Source organism: Scyliorhinus torazame, chromosome 19 (genome assembly GCF_047496885.1).
Source record: "Scyliorhinus torazame isolate Kashiwa2021f chromosome 19, sScyTor2.1, whole genome shotgun sequence".
In the NCBI taxonomy this organism is placed as follows: domain Eukaryota; kingdom Metazoa; phylum Chordata; class Chondrichthyes; order Carcharhiniformes; family Scyliorhinidae; genus Scyliorhinus; species Scyliorhinus torazame.
In genome coordinates, this window is record NC_092725.1 from 142,354,362 (window position 1) to 142,376,317 (window position 21,956).

The 21,956-nt window shown below is 46.5% G+C and overlaps 1 protein-coding gene across 2 annotated transcripts in view; it reads right to left on the bottom strand.

Annotated features, from left to right (window-relative positions):
* borcs5 (BLOC-1 related complex subunit 5) overlaps positions 1–15,174 on the bottom strand; it is a 115,163-nt gene extending 99,989 nt beyond the window's left edge. Inside the window, exons 1-3 of one of the 2 annotated variants that reach the window (XM_072485349.1) lie at positions 14,554–15,156; positions 11,734–11,821; positions 7,790–7,936 (exon numbers count right to left, since the gene is read on the bottom strand). In XM_072485349.1, the coding sequence (XP_072341450.1) occupies positions 7,790–7,936; positions 11,734–11,788 (202 nt within the window). In that variant the 5' untranslated portion in view covers positions 11,789–11,821; positions 14,554–15,156. Of the gene's footprint in view, positions 1–7,789; positions 7,937–11,733; positions 11,822–14,553 lie in introns of both variants that reach the window. The other variant, XM_072485347.1, reaches the window with a different exon arrangement.
* Between the last annotated feature and the right edge of the window lie 6,782 nt (positions 15,175–21,956).

Genomic DNA, 21,956 nt, shown 5'->3' on the forward strand with positions numbered 1-21,956 from the left:
AAAAATTTGCATTGGATGCATCACTATAAACTATGAGTTTCAAGTGCTTACGGTCACCTAATACCGAGAACCTCAATACACACTCCTGCATTTTTAGTTTGACCAACGCTGTATTTGTTCTTATTATGTCTTCCACTTTGGGAGCATTCATTTCTGTTCTCAACTCTAAGACATCAAAACTCACGTCCAGTCTAGTCTGTCTACATAACCAGTTCAGTTGCCCAATATAACTTCGCAGTTGATCTTCTTCCATCTTTGAAACAATTGCGTCTTTTTGTGAAACCCGGTCACGGCTAATTGCTATTGGGCTGATGCTTTCCAAACAAGATTGCTGACGTAAAGTTGCCCCTAACTTAGTCTGTCCGATTTCCAGTCCAATATATTTAAATGCACCTGACTTCCAACCCTGAATTCTTTCCTCAAACCAGATATTATAATAGCTTCAAAATCGTTAGTCCCACCCCACAAAAAATCAGCGACATGCATCATAAAAATGCCAGAAAGATTTCCTTTATAATGCCAGTAAAACATTGCCGGGTCTGCTTTCAACTGGCAACAGCTTAACTTTAACAAAACTGACCTTACCAGAAAATACCAGACTCGAGACGCATCATTTAATCCATGTAAACATTTGATCAACTTCCAGAGTACCCCTTCTCTATTAGCTGCTTCTTTAGGAGGACGGAGAAAAATGTCTCTCTGGAGCTGATATATCTACAGATTTGCATTCCCATGCCTTTGTGGCTAATAGAGCCAAGAAGATCTTAAAAATAACCTTTCCTGCCGTAGGTGAATCTACCCTTAAATCCTGATCTTCTAAGTTTTCTTCAAATCCCATTGCTACAAGCCTGGCCTTTGCCTTATAAGTTTCATCTGGAAGAACCTTTTCCGTGCAAATCCATCTGTGGGATAGAGCTCCTTGTCCCCTATCCGGTACTTACGTGTATACCCCAAATTCACTCCAACTATGCAATTCTTGCTGTTTGGCATCTTTGATAACTTTTTCATCTAACTTATTGGAAGCCACCAAAATCTCACGTGCATGTGGGCTTCTACTCCTATTACTATTTGTAGTTTTACTCATGTTCCGAGACCGTGATAAACTACGTCCCCTCTCCCGTCTGGTATCTCGTTCTGAACTGCTTGATCTTTCCCTTCTGCTTTGGAATGTCGTTTCAATAGTTCTCGACCTTTACCTGTGGAAAAGTTCACTATCCGATGTACTATCTGAACTGGCACTGCATTTCTGTGCCCTCCATTTTTGAACTTTGTGTTCCCAATCCATTGTCTTGACTCCCTCCCCTGAATGCTGTACATTCAACCAGTGTTTATGCTTTCCAGGAGCCTTCCCTGCTCTACTAATAACAGTTGCATCTTTCCATTGACTAGACCCTTCAGGCAAGTATGTCACTTTTGTACCAACTTTTGGCAGTTGTCCTTTCGGAAAAATGGCCTGTTCTAAATCATCAGAAGTGTTGTGTTCCTCTACAGAAACCCTGTCTATATCATAGTTAACTGTGATATCACAGTTAACTGGTCCTCGTAGTTCTGAAACACGTTGGTACCAGATGACCCTGGTTCCTCAGCATGTCTGTCTGCTCTGTCTAAATTTGAAAATTTGTAATCTGTACCCATTATCTTGATGAATGTATCCTAATAGTTTGATTGCCATGTTGCAAAATAATTGCTTTGCCATCTATGCCTATGATCTTCCCTGGGCCTTTCCATTCATTAAAATTGTCTCTCTTATAGTATACTACGTCTCCTTGCTGAAAAACGGTATTTGATGGCCGTACATTATGTCTCAAAGCTCTGCGAATTCTTCAGAGACTTCTGCTTCCAAAAAAGCTTTTCTACTGCAATGTAATTCATTTAAATGCTCAGCAAAGGCAGAGCTAATTGTAGTCCCCTCCCAAGCTGGAGGCTGGTCATCCAAAATTGACGGAATTTTAAGATTTCTACCAAACACTAATTGATAGGGACTATAGCCCCCAACCATCTGCAATGAATTCTTGCATGTACTGCCCATGCTAAAGCTGAATTTAGCTTGGCAGTTTGGTCTATCTGTCAAAATTTTACAGAGCATGTCATCTATTACCACATGGTTTCTTTCACAGACACCATTACTAAATGGGCTTTCTGCAGCCGTATTCGGAACTGTGATATTCACGTTTTCACACATATCCCTAAAATCATTAGCAAATTCTCCCCCATTGTCCGTCAGGAATTTTGCCGGTGGGCCCATTCCTGTCCCTATTCATTTTTCCACGATTTGATCCAGAATTACTCTCTTTTCTTTACTTCGTACAATCGTTGATCGACTAAATCTGGTTGCTCAATCTACAAAATGCAAAATAAATATATTATTTGCTTTATCCCAGATCTTAAGGTCCATGGCCACAATGTCGTTAAACTCCCTGGCCAAAGGTAGGGTTATTATCGGTCGTGCTTGTGTCCTTCTGTACTTCCTACAAACTTCACAGCGATCACTAACCTGTTCTATCAATTTAGTATAGTCTTCATCCCTTACCCCTGCAACCTTTAATAAATTTTTCAGCCTCCGAGGAGACGGATGCGCAAATTGCCTGTGCAGTTTTAATACAGCAAGCTTTTTATCAGCTGAAATCCCATTTTCAACTGCCATTAACACATCCTTAACAACTGTACTTGAAATATTATTTGTCAGTAATGGAATACAATAGTGTCCCGACTGTGTAAATTGTAAGTCCACCCACCGTCTTCCCAAAAACTGTTACCTTATCCTGTTCCATATCCAGTTTCATGTGTGCTTTCTTCATCGGCGGTCTGCTCAGAAGCAAAGGTTTCTCACTTGATACAACATCCGTGCTAATGAAATGATTCACTCCGGCAATATTGCAAGGGATCACCACTCTTTTCAGCGACTTCAGAGTATTATCATCCCCAAACCTGAAACTTGTGGAACTTTCAAATTCCTTAACCTTGTTACGATTTTCAGCATTCAAGGAGTCCAGGTAACATTTTAACCAGTCAATTCCACACACAGTAGATGTGCAGCCACTGTCCAATACAGTACAATTGAAGGATTCTGCAACCAACAGCCTCATTACTGGCGTAAAACTGCTTGTCAATAGGACAATGCCTTCTTTCTGGTCACTATCTTTTTCCTCTTCTGACTCTTCCGTGTCTTGTGTCGCTTCAAACACTCTATTATAATGTGTTGGACAGTTGAAAGCATAATGGTATTGAGAGTCACATCGGAAACATCGATTTATCATGCCCCGTGCATTTCTGGGGTTCATCTTCCTATTGTAGGTTCTGACTGGGTTTCTGTCTTCATAATTTCTGGGTCCCGATCTCCTTCTACAGTCTTGGAACCGGTTTGTAGCCGTACGATTTCGCCATCCTGTTAGTAGTGTATCTTCCATATTCTGCTTTATTGCAGCCTGACCTATTTGGGTCATCAGAGCCATCGGAATCGAATGTTTCCCCAGAAACTTTTTTAAAGCTTCTGTCATCTGATCAAATAAAGTATCCTTATCAGTAAACTGAACTCCTGTCAAAACCAGGAGCCTATCCATGTTGCTCACTCCAGCACAGTCAAGTAATTTAAAGGCCAACACAGACTGTGGAAATTCAAGGTTGTGTTTCTGCAGCCTTTTATATAGTCTGCCAAATTCCATTATATAGTCTTCAATGGAGAAATCCTCTATTTTCCAGAACCTATCAAAATCCGACCATGCTTCATACGCACTTAACAAGTTATCTTTCTTATAAATCTTATCCATATAATGTAATAAAGTCTCCAGACCTTCTTCTGAGACTAACTCTTCCAATTCCAGCTCAGAAAACACTTTGCTCTGGATTTTACTGTCAGAATGTAGAGAAAGAGCCAATGCCATACCTTGTTTTCTCTTTCCCAAAGCAGTTACCTTAGTCCATATAACTACTGCATTTCTCCATTGGTCGTACGATCCCCTTTCAGAAAATAAGGGGGGGGCAGTTATATCCAGTCATCTTTATCCTCGGTTCAGCCATATATCTTTCTTTTTTTTTCTTCTCACTCACTCCTTGGTTTGGTCTGGAAAAGTTGTATCTTTCAACCCTTCACATTTGCACAGCAACAATCCTCTGCTACCATTTGTTGTACATTTAGCAGCTGTTGTATAAAAAGAGTCAAAGGTTCTGCTCCTTTTCCACAAACCCCTTTAATTTACTTCAACAGACTCTGCACACAACTCTAACATCACGTCACCTGACACAAAGGCCACCTGAAGCGCCTTTACATATCAGTGTCAATTATTGGATACTTAACATAAATTAGACAACTAATTGGAATGTCTCTTACCCATTACTTAACACCTCAAACAGAACTGAAGCAAAATAGAAATGTACAGAATTATATAGTTGGAAAGGGGCGGAGCAGAATAGAAGAGGAGGGATAGGGCGGGGCAAAGGGCATATGGACAAACGTGTCATGGACGTAAGACAAGAGGAGTGTTAGTGGTGAATATTACACGTATCACATTTGTTTAGAAGCACATCAGTATACAACCTGATCTATGCAGACAACTTAAATACCTTTGCACTGTTTGTAACAACCCTTTTGAAATGTCTGCAATGTTTCTTTTTTTAAATAAATTTAGAGTACCCAATTCATTTTTTCCAACTAAGGTCAGGAATAAAAGAATGACTAGGGTAAGAGTAGGGCCAGTCAAGGACAGTAGTGGGAAGTTGTGCTTGGAGTCCGAGGAGATAGGAGAGGTGCTAAATGAATATTTTTCGTCAGTATTCACACAGGAAAAAGACAATGTTGTCGAGGAGAATACTGAGATTCAGGCTACTAGACTAGAAGGGCTTGAGGTTCATAAGGAGGAGCTGTTAGCAATTCTGGAAAGGGTGAAAATAAATAAGTTCCCTGGGCCGGATGGGATTTATCCTAGGATTCTCTGGGAAGCTAGGGAGGAGATTGCTGAGCCTTTGGCTTTGATCTTTAAGTCATTTTTGTCAACAGGAATAGTGCCAGAAGACTGGAGGATAGCCAATGTTGTCCCCTTGTTCAAGAAGGGGAGTAGAGACAACCCCGGTAACTATAGACCAGTGAGCCTTACTTCTGTTGTGGGCAAAATCTTGGAAAGGTTGATAAGAGATAGGGTGTACAATCATCTGGAAAGAAATAATTTGATTAGACATAGTCAACACGGTTTCGTGAAGGGTAGGTCGTGCCTCACAAACCTTAGAGAGTTCTTTGAGAAGGTGACCAAACAGGTGGATGAGGGTAAAGCAGTTGATGTGGTGTATATGGATTTCAGTAAAGCGTTTGATAAGGTTCCCCATGGTAGGCTACTGCAGAAAATACGGAAGCATGGGATTCAGGGAGATTTAGCAGTTTGGATCAGAAATTGGCTAGCTGGAAGAAGACAAAGGGTGGTGGTTGATGGGAAGTGTTCAGACTGGAGTCCAGTTACTAGTGGTGTACCACAAGGATCTGTTTTGGGGCCACTGCTGTTTGTCATTTTTATAAATGACCTGGAGGGGGGCGTAGAAGGATGGGTGAGTAAATTTGCAGATGACACTAAAGTCGGTGGAGTTGTGGACAGTGCGGAAGGATGTTACAAGTTACAGAGGGACATAGATAAGCTGCAGTGCTGGGCTGAGAGGTGGCAAATGGAGTTTAATGCAGAAAAGTGTGAGCAGAGAGATCTCGGTGTCTATGTACATAGATCCCTGAAAGTTGCCACTCAGGTTGAAAGGGTTGTTAAGAAGGTGTATGGTGTGTTAGCTTTTATTGGTAGAGGGATTGAGTTTCGGAACCATGAGGTCATGTTGCAGCTGTACAAAACTCTGGTGCGGCCGCATTTGGAGTATTGCGTACAATTCTGGTCGCCGCATTATAGGAAGGATGTGGAAGCATTGGAAAGGGTGCAGAGGAGATTTACCAGAATGTTGCCTGGTATGGAGGGAAGATCTTATGAGGAAAGGCTGAGGGACTTGAGGCTGTTTTCATTGGAGAGAAGGTTAAGAGGTGACTTAATTGAGGCATACAAGATGATCAGAGGCTTGGATAGGGTGGACAGTGAGAGCCTTTTTCCTCGGATGGTGATGTCTAGCACGAGGGGACATAGCTTTAAATTGAGGGGTGATAGATATAAGACAGATGTCAGAGATAGGTTCTTTACTCAGAGAGTAGTACGGGTGTGGAATGCCCTGCCTGCAACAGTAGTGGACTTGCCAACACTAAGGGTATTCAAATGGTCATTGGATAGACATATGGACGATAAGGGAATAGTGTAGATGGGCTTTAGAGTGGTTTCGCAGGTCGGCGCAACATCGAGGGCCGAAGGGCCTGTACTGCGCGTAATGTTCTATGTTCTATGGGGCAATTTAGCATGGCCAATCCACCTGCACTTCACATCTTTGGGTTGTGGGGGCGAAACCCACGCAAACACGGGGTGAATGTGCTAACTGAGCCCGGGTCCTCAGCACTGTGAGGCAGCAGTGCTAACCACTGTGCCGCCCTCCCTCCGCATTGTAGGGATACTGTGGATACTTTACAAATAAAGTATATTTTTGCAAACAAAAAAGTCAAGAGCATAGCAGAACACTCCAAACTGACCTGGCTGGAAGCAGCCACAACTGCATCAACTCAAGGCAGTTTGCACCTGCATGTACAATTTACAGATGCATTACAAAATAAATTCAAAGTTGCTCTCATCAAGGAACCTCCACCATCGAGAACAATGACGGCAGCAACTTGGGAGCATCATCATTGCCAAGTCTAAACACAAACCTAAACTTAGCTACACATCATTCATCATCTCTGGGGAATCCCAGAATTCCCGACCCAACTCCATTATGGGAGCACCATCAGGATGAGGATGAGCTTTTCAAGGAGAAGGTTGACTATCACCTCAGGGCAAGGAAGGGTGTGCCTTGCCCATTCTAAAAATCACTAACTCAGGTTACAGAACCTCACAGCTCTCTCGAAAGATTAAAAATCTTGCTCTCTGACATGGATAATTCCTTTTCTTTAATAATCTTTATTGTTACAAGTAGGCTTACATGAACACTGCAATGAAGTTACTGTGAAAATCCCCTAGTCGCCACATGCCGGCACCTGTTCGGGTACACGGAGGGAGAATTCAGAACGTCCAATTCACCTAACACGCACGTCTTTCGGGACTTGTGGGAGGAAACCGGAGCACCCGGAGGAAACCCACGCAGACACAGAGAGGGCGTGCAGACTCCGCACAGACAGTGACCCAAGCCGGGAATCGAACCTGGGATCCTGGCGCTGTGAAGCGACAGTGCTAACCACTGTGCTACCGTGTCGCCCATGTCAGTTTATATCTGTGTCCATTGTTCCAAACCCCTCAATCACTGGAAGCATACAAATTATCAGCAAAAAACACATTTAACAAGTTGGCAATGTATGGAATAATTGTGCCATTCACATTTGCAGGCAATAAAAGTTTCTGAATTTAAATATCTTTTGAAACAAAACATTATGGCAATATTACTGCAGAGATATCAGGCAATGAAGATCCAAGTTCAATCCACTCAGCCGATAATATAGAAACCACCCTCTCGATACGTGGGACAGAATCAGTTAAAATGTCTGAAACAATTACATTTGCTCAAGAATTGGACAAAGATTTATCTTGGGAAATAGAAGAAAAAACAAGCATTAGATTAAATTAGATGGGTATTAGTGATATCTTTGCTTAGATGTAACTAATGAAAGCAAATGACATTTAACTGTGGCTAGATATAGTTACAGGCCAGAAGCTGTGTGAAAAGTAAGCAATACCTTTGAGCAGAGGTTGAAAGGTAGGAATTTCATGCAGCTTAATAACATCTGGATCATTCCAGGTGGTTCGAGCAGGTTGCTGTGTTCCTGTAGCAACAACTATGATGTCATCCATTTTAGCTCTTTGTTTCGCTGGAGAATTTGTTGCTGAATAAAAAAGAGGGACACACACATCTTAATAACGCACAAACGCTCCCCCCATGCACAAACGCCCCCCCCACTCACAAACGACCTTCCCACGCACAAACGCCCTTCCCACGCACAAACGCCCTCCCACACGCACAAACGAACGCATTCCACACGCACAAACGAATGCCTCCCACACGCACAAAAGCCTCCAACACGCACAAACGCCTCCCACACGCACAAACAAACGCCTCCCACACGCACAAACAAACGCCTCCCACACGCACAAACAAACGAATGCCACCCCCCACGTAGGGACAGCGCGGTAGCACAGTGGTTAGCACTGCTGCCTCACGGCGCAGAGGTCCTGGGTTCGATCCCGGCTCTGGGTCACTGTCCTTGTGTAATTTGCACATTCTCCCCGTGTCTGTGTGGGTTCCACCCACACAACCCAAATATGGGCAGGGTAGGTGGATTGGTCACTCTAAATTGCCACTTAATTGGAAAAAAAATGAATTGGGTTCTCTAAATTTTTTTTTTAAATGAACAAACAGCCAGCCCACGCACAGAAATGCCCTCCCCCCACGGGCACACAAATGCCCCCACCACGGGCACACAAATGCACCCCCCCACGGGCACACAAATGCACCCCCCCCACGCGCACACAAATGCACCCCCCCCCCACGCGCACACAAATGCACCCCCCCACGCGCACACAAATGCACCCCCCCCCCACGCGCACACAAATGCACCCCCCCCACGCGCACACAAATGCACCCCCCCCACGCGCACACAAATGCACCCCCCTGCGCCCAAAATTTCACCCCCCCCCCCCCCCCCCACCCGCACACAAAAATGGTCATAATCATGCCTTCCATTAGCAGCTTGCACTCGGAAATCCAGTCCATGTTTTCAAAAGACTCGTGAACAGAGCTTCCCCACCGCTTTTCCCAGTGAATCAACTCCAGGATTTTACACCTACCATTCAAGATTAATTTATCGCGACTGAATTCCACTGATACTCAAACTTTAATATCCGGTCAATACTGTCTTCCAAATTACTTTAAAATTAGTTTCGCTGACTGTGTAAGACACTCCACACTTGAGATTACTTTAGAAACCTATCTTCTCACCAGCTGATTCTCAGCCTTGTCTGTGGTGCCCATGAACAGTATCCTGTTCTTTCACCAGGTTCCTAAAACCAATCGCCCTTTAGTTTCTCTGGAGCTTGCTTTCTTGAAAATGACCCTTTTTTACAGCTTCTCTTGCCTCGAGCAGAGCTGAGAGATATTTCCTCTCTGGCTGTCTATATACAACTGCCCTGACCTTCAGTTAAAAAAACTAAGAACAAAGGAAAGCGTTTGTTTAACCTTACAAGGGCCTCTAGTTGCTAAGCAATACCTGCATCCCTCTGCTAGTCTATTGATTTTTCATGATGTTGCTCTCTTCATCACAATGAAATCACAGTTGGAATTGAAACCAACCCCCACATCTACAAACACCTTTCTTCAGCATGAATCTAACTACAGGTCCCTTTCAGACACAGGAACATTAAATTAAACCCACCTAAAACTATACCTTATTTCTAATGTTTACCCATCAATATATAAATCCCTTAAAACTAACTACCTTTATTTTCCTAACAAGAGAGATGTGAAAATGGAAAAATAGAAACATATTTTGTTTTATTTATTTTGTCATGGGATGTGGGTGTCTCTGACAAGGTCAGCATTTGTTGCCCATCCCTAATTACTGGGTGACCTTACTCGGTCCCATTAAGAGTCAACCACATTGCTCTGGCTCTGGAGTAGGTCAGACCGGGTAAGGATGACAGATTTCCTTCCCTGAAGGACATTTGTGAACCAGACGGGTTTTAACAACAATGTAAGGAACTTGTTAAATTATTGTCAGTTTGTTCCGTGTTTCGCTTATTTAATTCCTGTCCTGCAACATTACAGACTTTTGGTTTTGAACTGAAACAAAAGTTGTGGACAGCACAGTTGTGCTGTGTGGACAGGCCAGGCAGACCCCTTGATCCAGTGTGTTCTGTGGCATAGTCCATGATGACATTTTGATGGACTTGGCAAGCAGTCAATCAGCTCTTTTGAAATTCTGGGATATCTTCTATTCTCGATTGGGATTGGTGGACCCTTTCAGGAAATTCTGGAACAGAGGGCAGTCTCCATTTTGTCTCAGTTCTGTGAAATCATCAGAAGCAGCACACAGCAGGTCTGGGCTCTCTCTCTGCCAAGTGATTTAAAATGCTTCCAGCCAGCCTGTGATAAGTTCCACTGGGAGCTAAAGCAGATCTCTCTCAGCTGGGGACTTGTAACAAACATACTTTTCTCTTCCTGCACAACCTGGGAGCTGTGGGCAAGTAGTCATCTCTGTTCCGCTTAGGCAACTGTGATACCAGCGCTCTGAACTCTCTCTCCCCTGTAGGATTCTTCCAGATGGTTCAGAATAAAGAGACGGCTGTTTAAAAGCCCACTTAAAACCCTCATGCTGAGAACTGGTAGTTTTAACTCAGTGAGGCTGGTAATCCACCTGGTGGACGCAAGGTAGAATTGCACAGACCTGAGGGGAATCATCAGTGTGAGACTGAGGTCAGTCAAGTGGACGTGACTCCTCAAGAGAGAATTCTGTAGCCTGCCGGTTCTAATTGAAGCCAAATATTATAAGAGCCAAACCAACCGATGATAACAAGGAACATTGCCAGCTACAAAGACCGCTACCTCAGCAGCAAAGAACCATCTTATGCCCTTTTGATCCCTGTTATTTTCAATCCTTTCCCTACCCCCACTGTGTGTCTGCCTTGTGTGTGTGTCTGGGTGACGGGGTTGGAGGAATAGTTAGATTAGCAGACCATTGTCAATTCTTACCATTATATGTTCATCTATTTCTTTGTTATAAATAAACCGTTTTTCAATGTTTTATTTAATAATCTGGTGCATGTAACTCATTGGAGTAGTCAAGGGTAAAAGACCTCAGGGAACTACACTAATTATTGGTTAATTCACTTATGTTGGGACTCCGGGGCTGGAATTGACTGCGCACTTGCCCAGGGTGTCGTAAGATCAATTATGGTTTTACAGCACCATTACTGAGACGAACTTCCAATTCCAAATTGCCTTTTAATTGGAAAGATTTTTTTTAACTAATTGAATTCAAATTCCAATCAGTTCAATTCTTTTAAATAGCCACCAGAAATATTTGAAATCTCTGACCGATCATCAGCTAGTCGCCAGCATCTGATTTAGTACAGCTGGCTATTTAAAATTCAACTTTTGTTCTCATGTAATCCCTGCTCACCTGCCTGAACACGCAACCTTTCAAAGACGGTTAATTGCTCGACTTGCAGGTTTACATTGCAGTGAGTCTTCAGCTGCAGAGACAGAGACAGTAACGGCCAGTAACAGACACCAAAACCAGGAAATCTGAACCAAAAGACAATTTAAAGAGAGTTTATACAATCTCCTCAACCCCAAGCTCTGGAGCAGCAGAGTATGCTGGAGAAATTCGGAAGTGGCACAGTAGCTCATCAGCAGTACAGCACCTGGTAAAATGATCCGTTTGGTACAGAGCTCAAATTGGTGCCCATTCAGCTGATTCATTGTAAGCTGATTCTTATGTACTAACAAATCAGAGCACCTTTATCAAAACTAGATTATAATTAGTACAAAAAATTTACCAGCGCGCATACATATCCATCCACAGTAAAGCAGCTCCTTTGACACTAGTCCAATTATTGCTGATTGGCTGGCCACAAGAAATCACGTGGGTTAAACTGAAATGAACATCGGTGATCAGTTACTTACCCAAAACATGACATTCTGGTTGTTTATTATCGTACGTGCTCTGTTCAGCTCCCATGGTATTGAAATGCGGTCCCACGATGCCTCTACCCTGCACAAACCAAACACAGTTACTTCTATTTCTATAACACCTTTACCGTAATAAAATGTCCCAAGGCAGTCATCAGGCGCATTATAAACAAAATGACACAGCCACTTAAGGAGATATTAGTTTAGTTGAACAAAAGCTTGATGAAAAGGGGAGGTTTTAAGGAGTTCCATCAATTGAACTATTTTTGCCCGCTCTCCCCTTCCCCACTGAGGCTCCCACACAGCTCCCCAGCCACATAAAGAGCAAGCTCATAGAAACATCAAAAAGAAAATTGTTTCCAATTAGTCACAGATACAGTGAAAACTTAAAGCAAATTTAAGCAAAACATTTTGTAACTGTGGCTATTTCAGGGAAGTGGGGGCATAGTCACTGGATTAGTAATCCAGGGACCCGGGTTATTATTCTGGGGACATGGGTTCAAATCCAATCACGACAGATAGTGGAATTTATAATGCTTCTGAGAATTTAAATTAATAAAACTTGGGAGTTAAAAGCCAGTCAAGGTAATGGTGACCATAAAACCATTGTGCTGTACCGGGCGTGTTTGGCAGCGTGTTCCTCGATGGCTGCAGCTCAAGAATAACCCCGCTATTCAACGACAGTTTGCTGTTTTCTTTGGCCTCAGCGAGTTTCCCCAATCGATGCTAGACTTAGGCAGCCGTCCTGGACTGGCAACAAACCCAACTCCACGCAGATTGGGGCGCCATTTTGGAAGGCTGCCCCGATCTCTGGAGCTCCCCTTTCAGCCCCTCGCTCCTAACTTTCAGGACCCCCACCCCAAACCTTTTCTGGGGCCCTCAATTCCCCCCTCACCCCACTTTTATGGGCAAGGCCCCTCCAGGCCCAACCATGGCAATGCTACTTGGGTACCCTGGCAGTGCTAGGTTAGCAATGCCAGTGTGCCAGGCCATAGTACCAGGCTGGCAGTGCAGGGAGGAGTGCCAGGACACTTTCTGCCCTGTCCCTGATCACCTGGGGGCTTCTAATCACCCGTGAGACCCCCCGAGATGACATCATGCCTGGCTCACGTTTGTGGGACCAATACTGAATGACACCCAATTGAGGCCCTGCGGCTCATTTGAATACGCATTTCTGGATCTCGCCCAGCGAGGGCAAGACGAGATCGCACTGAGCCTCACGGGTCCGGTAACTCTCGCAAGGTTATTTTGCCCAGAGTGCGCGACCTTCTCTCTGTTGCCGCTTCTGGCCGGAAGACTGCTTCCTTCTATTTAAAATCCGATCGCGACCGGCATTCTCAATTTAAAAGCCGGTTGGGCACTTCGTCCATATACAGGAACGCCGCGACCTATCTATGCGTGACCCTCCCGACACCTGCCTGCGACCCACCCGCAGGTCGCAGCCTGCAGTTTGAAAAACCTGCCCGAATGGCACAACTGTCGATGGTGGGGTAAAGGGCGGGAGGAAGGGGGAGGGGGGTTTGTATTGAAGGTCAAAGTTAAGTGTAGTTAGTGGGAGGGGTTAGAGAGATGGGATGTGGCACGGTCAAGTTTTTCAGATTGGACATTAGCACAGTGGTTAGCACAGTTGTTTCACAGCTCCAGGGTCCCAGGTTCGATTCCCGGCTTGGGTCACTGCCTGTGCGGAGTCTGCACGGGGAGAACTTTCAAACTCCACACAGAGACCCGAGGCCGAAATCGAACCTGGGACCCTGGAGCTATGACGCAACTGTGCCAACCACTGTGCCACCATGCCCCCTGTCAAATAGTTACTCCTAAATAGTTAATAACCTAACAACATGTACAGGGCAGCAGCACGGTGGGGCAGTGGTTAGCACTGCTGCCTCACGGCGCTGAGGTCCCAGGTTCGATCTCGGCTCTGGGTCACTGTCCATGTGGAGTTGGCACATTCTCCCCGTGTCTGCGTGGGTTTCGCCCCACAACCCAAAGATGTGCAGGTAGGTGGATTGGCCACACTAAGTTGCCCCTTAATTGGAAATTTTTTTAAAACCTAACAACATGTACAAAAAGGTGCAATCCATTCAAATAAAATGCTTTCAGAAACCTGCAATTCTGACTTTTTTTTAAAGCAAATTTTCCAAATCTGGATGTGTGTTTTGCAGATATTTCAGTCGCAAGAATCTCCCACAGTATAATTCCCAATACTTACAGCACAGGTCAAATCACAGTCTAATATTGTTAACAATAAATTTTCTCCCCGTGTTTGCGTGGGTTTCGCCCCCACAACCCAAAGGTGTACAGGGTAGGTGGATTGGCCATGCTAAATTGCCCCTTAATTGGAAAAAATGAATTGGGTACTCTAAATTTTTTTTTTTTTAAACAAATTAATAAATTACAGCAGCCCCCAAAATTTTCAAACAACTGAATTTGGTTATGTTTAATCATTGGGCTGGCTGAGGATGGAACTAAGTGGACAGCATGGTAGCACAGCGGTGAGCACTGTGGCTTCACAGCACCAGGGTCCCAGGTTCGATTCCCCGCTGAGTCACTGTCTGTGCGGTGTCTGCACGTTCTCCCCGTGTCTGCGTGGGTTTCCTCCGGGTGCTCCGGTTTCCTCCCACAGTCCAAAGATGTGCAGGTTAGGTGGATTAACCTTGATAAATTACCCTTAGTGTCCAAAAAGGTTAGTTGTTGGGTTACGGGGATAGGGTGGAAGTGAGCCGGTGCAGACTCGATGGGCCGAATGGGCTCCTTCTGCACTGTATGTTCTATGTTCTAATTCACTGTTTACAGCTGGTTTGCTTAGTGATTTACCTGGAGCTGGCTGCAGGACTGTGGCAGCTGCAGACACGGAGCCGGGAAGCTTCCCAGAGAGTGTTTGAGAGAGAGAGAGGCCTCCTCCTCCCACAGAGACACACACACTCAGAGGGTCAGACACACAGAGGGTCAGAGAGAGAGACACAGAGGGTCAGACACACACAGAGGGTCAGAGAGAGAGACACACAGAGGGTCAGACACACACAGAGGGTCAGAGAGAGAGACACACAGAGGGTCAGACACACACAGAGGGTCAGAGAGAGAGACACACAGAGGGTCAGACACACAGAGGGTCAGAGAGAGAGACACACAGAGGGTCAGAGAGAGAGACACACAGAGGGTCAGACACACAGAGGGTCAGACACACAGAGGGTCAGACACACACACACACAGAGGGTCAGAGAGAGAGACACACAGAGGGTCACACACACAGAGGGTCAGAGAGAGACACACAGAGGGTCTGACACACACACAGAGGGTCAGAGAGAGAGACACAGAGGGTCAGACACACACACACACACACACACACACACACAGAGGGTCAGAGACTCGGCCTCTCCCGGACCCGCCGCACTGACGCCTCCCGCGGGCTCCGGGATTCCCGCCCCGCCCCCGGTGGAATCCCGTCCCGGAAATGCAACAGTGAGAAGGAGCCAATCACTGCTCACTTCCGGGTCACCCTCACACCCCGCACTCTGATTGGCTGCGAACCCCCCCTCCCGCGGAGAGCCAGACAGCACAGGCCACTCGGCCCCTCCAGTCTGTACCCACCCTCTGGGAGGGCACCCAGCCTAACCCCCCTCCCCATACCCCCCCACCCCGTAATCCCCCCACCCCATCCCCCATAACTCCCCCACCCCGTAATCCCCCATCCATTGTAAACTCCCCTCCCATCCCCCGCTACCCCCTCCCCAAAAACCCCCACCCCATCCCCATAACTCCCCCCATCCCCATAAGACCTCTTTACCCAGAGAGCAGTGGGGGCATGGAATGCACTGCCTGTGGAAGTAGTTGAGTCGGAAACATTAGGGACCTTCAAGCAGCTATTGGATAGGTACATGGATGACGGTAAAATGATATAGTGTAGATTTATTTGTTCTCAAGGGCAGCACGGTAGCATTGTGGATAGCACAATTGCTTCACAGCTCCAGGGTCCCAGGTTCGATTCTGGCTTGGGTCACTGTCTGTGCGGAGTCTGCACGTCCTCCCTGTGTCTGCGTGGGTTTCCTCCGGGTGCTCCGGTTTCCTCCCACAGTCCAAAGATGTGCAGGTTAGGTGAATTGGCTAATGATAAATTACCCTTAATGTCCAAAATTGCCCTTGGTGTTGGGTGGAGGTGTTGAGTTTGGGTAGGGTGCTCTTTCCAGGAGCCGGTGCAGACTCAAAGGGCCGAATGGCCTCCTTCTGCACTGTAAATTCAATGATAATCTATGATTAATCTAGGACAAAGGTTCGGCACAACATCGTGGGCCGAAGGGCCTGTTCTGTGCTGTATTTTCTATGTTTTTCTATAACCCCCCCCCCCCCACCCTATTCCATAACCCACCCACCCCATCCCCCGTAATCCCCCCCATCCATTGTAAACTCCCCTCCCATCCCCCGCTACCCCATCCCATAACCCCCCTGCAACCCCCACACCCCATTGTTGGTCTCTTTGGTTGGCTCTGAATATGGCGGTCAATATGGTCGCCTTCCTTAAGTCTAATTACATTTTGCTCTAGAGTCGCCAGGTATCTCTCGATACCGCCACAACGTTCAAAACCGAATACTGATCAAAGACTCGATACACCAGTTAGTTCAAAGTCAATGCTTATTTATTTACACACAGTTAAATATACTCATGCACAAATACTACAGACTAAACTATCACTACTGCTAAAGCCTATACTTAGCTTTGGGCGCCCACTCAGTCAGAAGAACAATGGCTGTTTTTCGGTTCTGGGGCTGCTGGGGTGGAACTGGTACGGGATAACAGCTAAGGTCGTCTGTCTGGTAGCATGCGTTGACCTTGGACTTACTTGTTTCTGGTGCAGCTGTTGGGCAGGTCTCTCCTCGGTGAGAGCCGGATCCAAGAGAACGATTCTCTCTCGGTGGCTCCTTATTCCCAAAGGGGCTTTGTGCCTTTTTGGGCGGGCCTTGAGCTTGGCCTCAATTAATTGGGCCGTTTCTCGATCGTTTCTATCGATTTCATCCAATAAAGGGGTGGGTGCCCTGATGGCTGGGCGTGTCCTAGGTGGCCGTTGGCCTGCTTTGTTTTGGTCTCCTCTGGCGCCGGGGTGTCTGCCTTAGTATCGGCTCCTCAAATGTTACTCTTTTGTTCCCGGAGAGGGGCCATTAGTATGCTAATGGGCCTACAGTTTTGGTCTTGTCTGGGAGCTGCGGCTCCAATCAACAGACAAACCCTGAACCTGCTTGTTTTCTCAGTATTGTCCATTTTCCCTGCAATCTTTGCAAAGTGTCCATTTTGTAATCGGGAAGTGGCCATCCCAGATGGCTACACTCCCACCTTGTGATCCTCAACACGAAGCGTGAAGGATCACATTACCGCGTCGTCTTCGTTCTCTGACCAAGCGGGGCACCCATAGCACTTCACGGGCTCTACACTGCCCTATCCTATGAATCGCAATTTTACCTAAAATCATTTTACATACATACATCATTATAAAACTCTACGGGGCGCTATGACATTCAGGCATGCATTACAAAATTGAAAAAACTGGAACCTCTAACTATCCTCAATAAACTATCCTCACTCAAACAATCAAGAATAATCTACAACACTTTAAACTGTACAAATAGCAACAACACAAGTTTCTCTGGCTTGGCAGTCAAGCACAGAGGTTTACATTTCTTTATTGAACGAACAAAACACACACAAAGAAAAATGGATGCACTTTAATTCACTCGAGGGATTGGGGGGTTTGGTGAAGTCCGAAAATAGGGGACCTAAACGTGTATACCGGGGTGCGAGAGCGGGAGGCTCTCCTTCGCCATTTTCTGAGTCTAAGTGTCTGCATGACACTGCAGAGTATCGCCAGTACTCAGAGCGGTTCTACTGTGTACGATAGTGAATACCAGGTTATAAACTTGTCACACCAGGTCGGAGTGTCGGTAACTGTCTCGGGGGTAACTATCTCGGGATTAACTATCTCGGGGTGCAGTGTATGGCAGGGGTGGGAATCATTCATGGCCTGTGTGGTAGGGGTCAGGGGGATAGCGTCCACGTGCAACTGAAGGGATCCCGCTAAGATCCTGGTGAAAAACATGAAGGTTGTCTTCATCTTTCCTTTTGTCGGTCTTCTTTCTCTTCCTCTGGGGTTCCTGAGGTTCCGGAGTTCTTGTGGACAAGCATAATATCGGTTATTATCTTGCTTAAGATCTCGTATGTCTGTCTGTCTGTCCTTTGTTGCCAATTACCCATTATGATTGGTCACCATCTGTGACTCCCCCATTTTTTTTTAAAACCGAATATTTGGACAAGACATCCGAGAAAAATACTGACACAGTGCGAGCCGTCTCGCAGCCTGTGCGATCTACCATCCCAGTGTTTGAGGATGAAAATAGCATACGGAAGCAACCCAAGGGTCGCCAGAAACAAACAAAATAATTTTGAACTGAAAGTGCCAAAATGGGGAGCATATGGGCCGTGGCGGGTAAGAATGGGTGGAATCCCCGGGTAGGATGGTGACCAGTGCCGTATGTGCTCTACCCGAGCGTAGCTGACCAGAGGGGGGACCTCAGGCAGGGCGGGGACCAGTGCCGTTTCTCCACATCCTGAGCGACCAGCAAGAACGGGTAAGAATGTGATCGTCGTGGGGGCTGCCTCTCGTGATCGAATCAGAACAGTAGCTATGAGTGGTGTCTGTCGACAAACTAGTTCCTCTGAACGGTTGTCTGTCGGCAAACTTGTTCCATTAACATTAAGTGGTGGCGTTAGGCCATGAAAACCTTTAAATTCACAAACAACATTTAACATGTACATTAAACGAACAAACGTACGACAAACATGGTGCAGGTTCCATCAGAATACAGGACATCGTAAATCACATTTGGACTAGGGTGTAACTAGCATATGGAGGGAGTGCAGCGTGACCGAAGAAGAGAGGGAGGAGGAGCGAAACAAAAATGAAGTGGCCTTGCTGAGGTAACGCTGCCATGAGAAGTGGTGGGTAAGCGCTCACAGTTTGCATGGGGCAGCTGGGACCTTGTAGCTGCTGTGGGTGGTGTTCTCTTTCATATCTGGGGGCGAGTCTAGCTGGTGGTGGGGGTCTCCTGCAATCTCGGGCAAAGTGTCCTGGCTGCTCATAGTTGTAACATGATCCCTGGGGCACATAAGGTGGAGCGGGCTATCTGGGGTATTGCTCCCTTGGGTATGGTTCCCTGGGTGGGGGGGTCGGGGCTGTTGGTGTCGTTGCTGGTTCGGGGGGCATTGGTGGGCTGATTCCGTTGCTGTTTCAGGGGGGCTTGACATTCTCGTGCATATTGTCCTAACTGTCCACAATTGTAGCATTCCTGGGATTTAGGCTGTGGTGGGCTGTTCCTGCCCTCATTTACCCATGCGGGGTTCTGGTGCGTCCTAACTGGATGCATGTCTGCCTGCTCTTCCTCTGGTTTTGCAAATGCGGTTTTGCTTTGGACGGATTGTTCCCAAGAGCGGGACAACCTTTTCAAAACCCATTTCTCATTCTGGGCCTCGTCTGAGGGGTCGTAATTTGCACAAGCTCTCTGTCCTGCCTCTGTCTCTCTGCATGAGAGACTAGGATTCGAGTCCATTTGGCCATATTATCCACGGACAAATGGGCGCGGGCTAACTCTCCGAAAACCGCTGTGAAATGTATCCACCAGCATCCAGCAAACGCTGTGGGGTGCTCCGTCTTCTTTTGCCTACACTTGTTTAGACCTTCTACGGGGTCTCCGCTGTTATAGCCGATCGCATCCAGGATCGCTGTGTGCATTTCTTGTAGGGTGCCTCCTCCTACATTCTGTGGGTCGGGAAGGGCTGCCACGACTGAAGGGTCGAGGCTTAAAACTGTGAGCTTCACTTGCTCCTTTTCATCCAGGCCGTACATGGTAGCCTGCTGTTTAACTCTAGCGAAAAACTGGTGGGGGTCTGATGTGGGAAGGAACGGTGTAATTTTTCCACACGCGTCCCATAATTGGGTCACGGTTAACGGGGTTGTATATAGGAAATCTGCGTTTCCTTCTGCTGCGGCCCTGTGGTGGGTGGTTACAGGGTTCATGGGGGGTGTTCTGCCTGTTCAGTCGGGGGTTGGGGTGCTTTCCTTTTCTGGGGGTTTTCTTGCGTACATGTCCCATGTACCTATCTGTGGGCAGTTTCATTTAACTCCTGCCAATCGGGGCCGTTTTCCTGGTCTAATTGGGGTCCAAACATACTTTGAAACCCATTCTGGACAGAAAGCAGAGATTGCAATTCTGCAATTTGCTTCCGGCACTTTGCGCGATCTACGGAGCTCTGCCTTTGTTCCGTCGTGGAAGTGTGGAGCGCTCGTAGGGCTGCTTTTAAATCATTGCACTGTTTCTGCAATTGCTCCACCTGTTGCTCGGTTTCTTGACTTACCAAGACCATGCGTTGCGTGTCCTGGTAGGCCTCATCGTACTGGGTCTGAAAACTACCCAAATGGGCGAGACAAGACTGGTGTGCCCACTTGGCATCAACCACCTCTCTGTCCCTCGCTGCTAACCGTTCTCTTAACTCCTTATTCTCCTTCTCAAATTCGCTCACATCTCCCTCACTATTTCTGTCTCTCTCCTCAATCTCTCTACGGAGCGTCCTAACGACCTCCTCTGTGCCTCACAATTGTGCCAATCAGGACACGATTGCCATCGGCTTGCGAGCTTTCCCTAAACTCTTCTTGTGGATCTCTGACAGGTTCTCCCACCAAGTATGTCCTATACTCCCGGGACCTGTTTGGTCATTGCCGCAGAATTCACTCCAAAGGGGCCATCCTTTCCCTTTGAGATATTTTCTGATCTCTTCTTCCCATACGGGACACTGTCCTACTCTACTGAAATGAAATGAAAATCGCTTATTGTCACAAGTAGGCTTCAAATGAAGTTACTGTGAAAAGCCCCTAGTCACCACACTCCGGCACCTGTTCGGGGAGGCTGGTACGGGAATTGAACCGTGCTGCTGGCCTGCCTGGGTCTGCTTTAAAAGCCAGCGATTTAGCCCAGTGTGCTAAACCAGCCCCTGGTCGCTGCGACCTCGAATTCTTGGGGATTCATAAGGCGTTCCATTGCCTTCATTGCCATTTTCTTTCTATGTATGGGTTCTCGACTGAATTTGGAACAGGGGGTGATAAAGTGGTGATGTAAACACGGGTACGGCTTACGCTATTTTCCGGCATACAAAACTCCCATCAGTTTTACGCAACAAAATCTCTCAGGTTTACCTTATATCCCTGTTAGTACGCATGCATTAACACACTTCCGAATCTCGGAGGTTTGATCAGTATCGTTCTCACACTTGTGGTTTTTCTGTTTCCAATTGGATTCCAATTCAAATTTGGGTTCTCTCGGAGTGACTAGGCCACTTCTAGATCGAGTCCCGTCAGAGGTCACCAGTAATTGTTGCTCTCTTTGGTTGGCTCTGAATATGGCGGTCAATATGGTCGCCTTCCTTAAGTCTAATTACATTTTGCTCTAGAGTCGCCAGGTATCTCTCGATACCGCCACAAGGATCAAAACCGAATACTGATCAAAGACTCGATACACCAGTTAGTTAGTTCAAAGTCAATGCTTATTTATTTACACACAGTTAAATATACTCATGCACGAAACGCTACAGACTAAACTATCACTACTGCTAACGCCTATACTTAGCTTTGGGCGCCCACTCAGTCAGAGGAACAATGGCTGTTGTTCGGTTCTGAGGCTGCTGGGGTCCAACTGGAACAGGGGAACAGCTAAGGTCGTCTGTCTGGTAGCGTGCGTTGACCTTGGACTTACTTGTTCTGGTGCAGCTGTTGGGCAGGTCTCTCCTCGGTGAGAGCCGGAGCCAAGAGAACGATTCTCTCTTGGGGGATCCTTCTTATACCCAAAAGGGGCTTCGCGTGATTTTGGGCGGGCCTTGAACTTGGCCCCAATTAATTGAGCCATTTCTCAATCGTTCCTGTCGATTTCCTCCAATAAAGGGGCGGGTGCCCTGATGGCTGGGCGTGTCCTAGGTGGCCGTTGACCTGCTTTGTTCTGGTCTCCTCTGGCGCCGGGGTGTCTGCCTTAGTATCGGTTACTCAAATGTTATTCACTTGTTCCCGGAGAGGGGACATTAGTATGCTAATGGGCCTACAGTTTTGGTCTTGTCTGGGAGCTGCGGTTCCAATCAACAGACAAACCCTGAACCGGCTTGTTTTCTCAGTATTGTCCATTTTCTCTGCAAT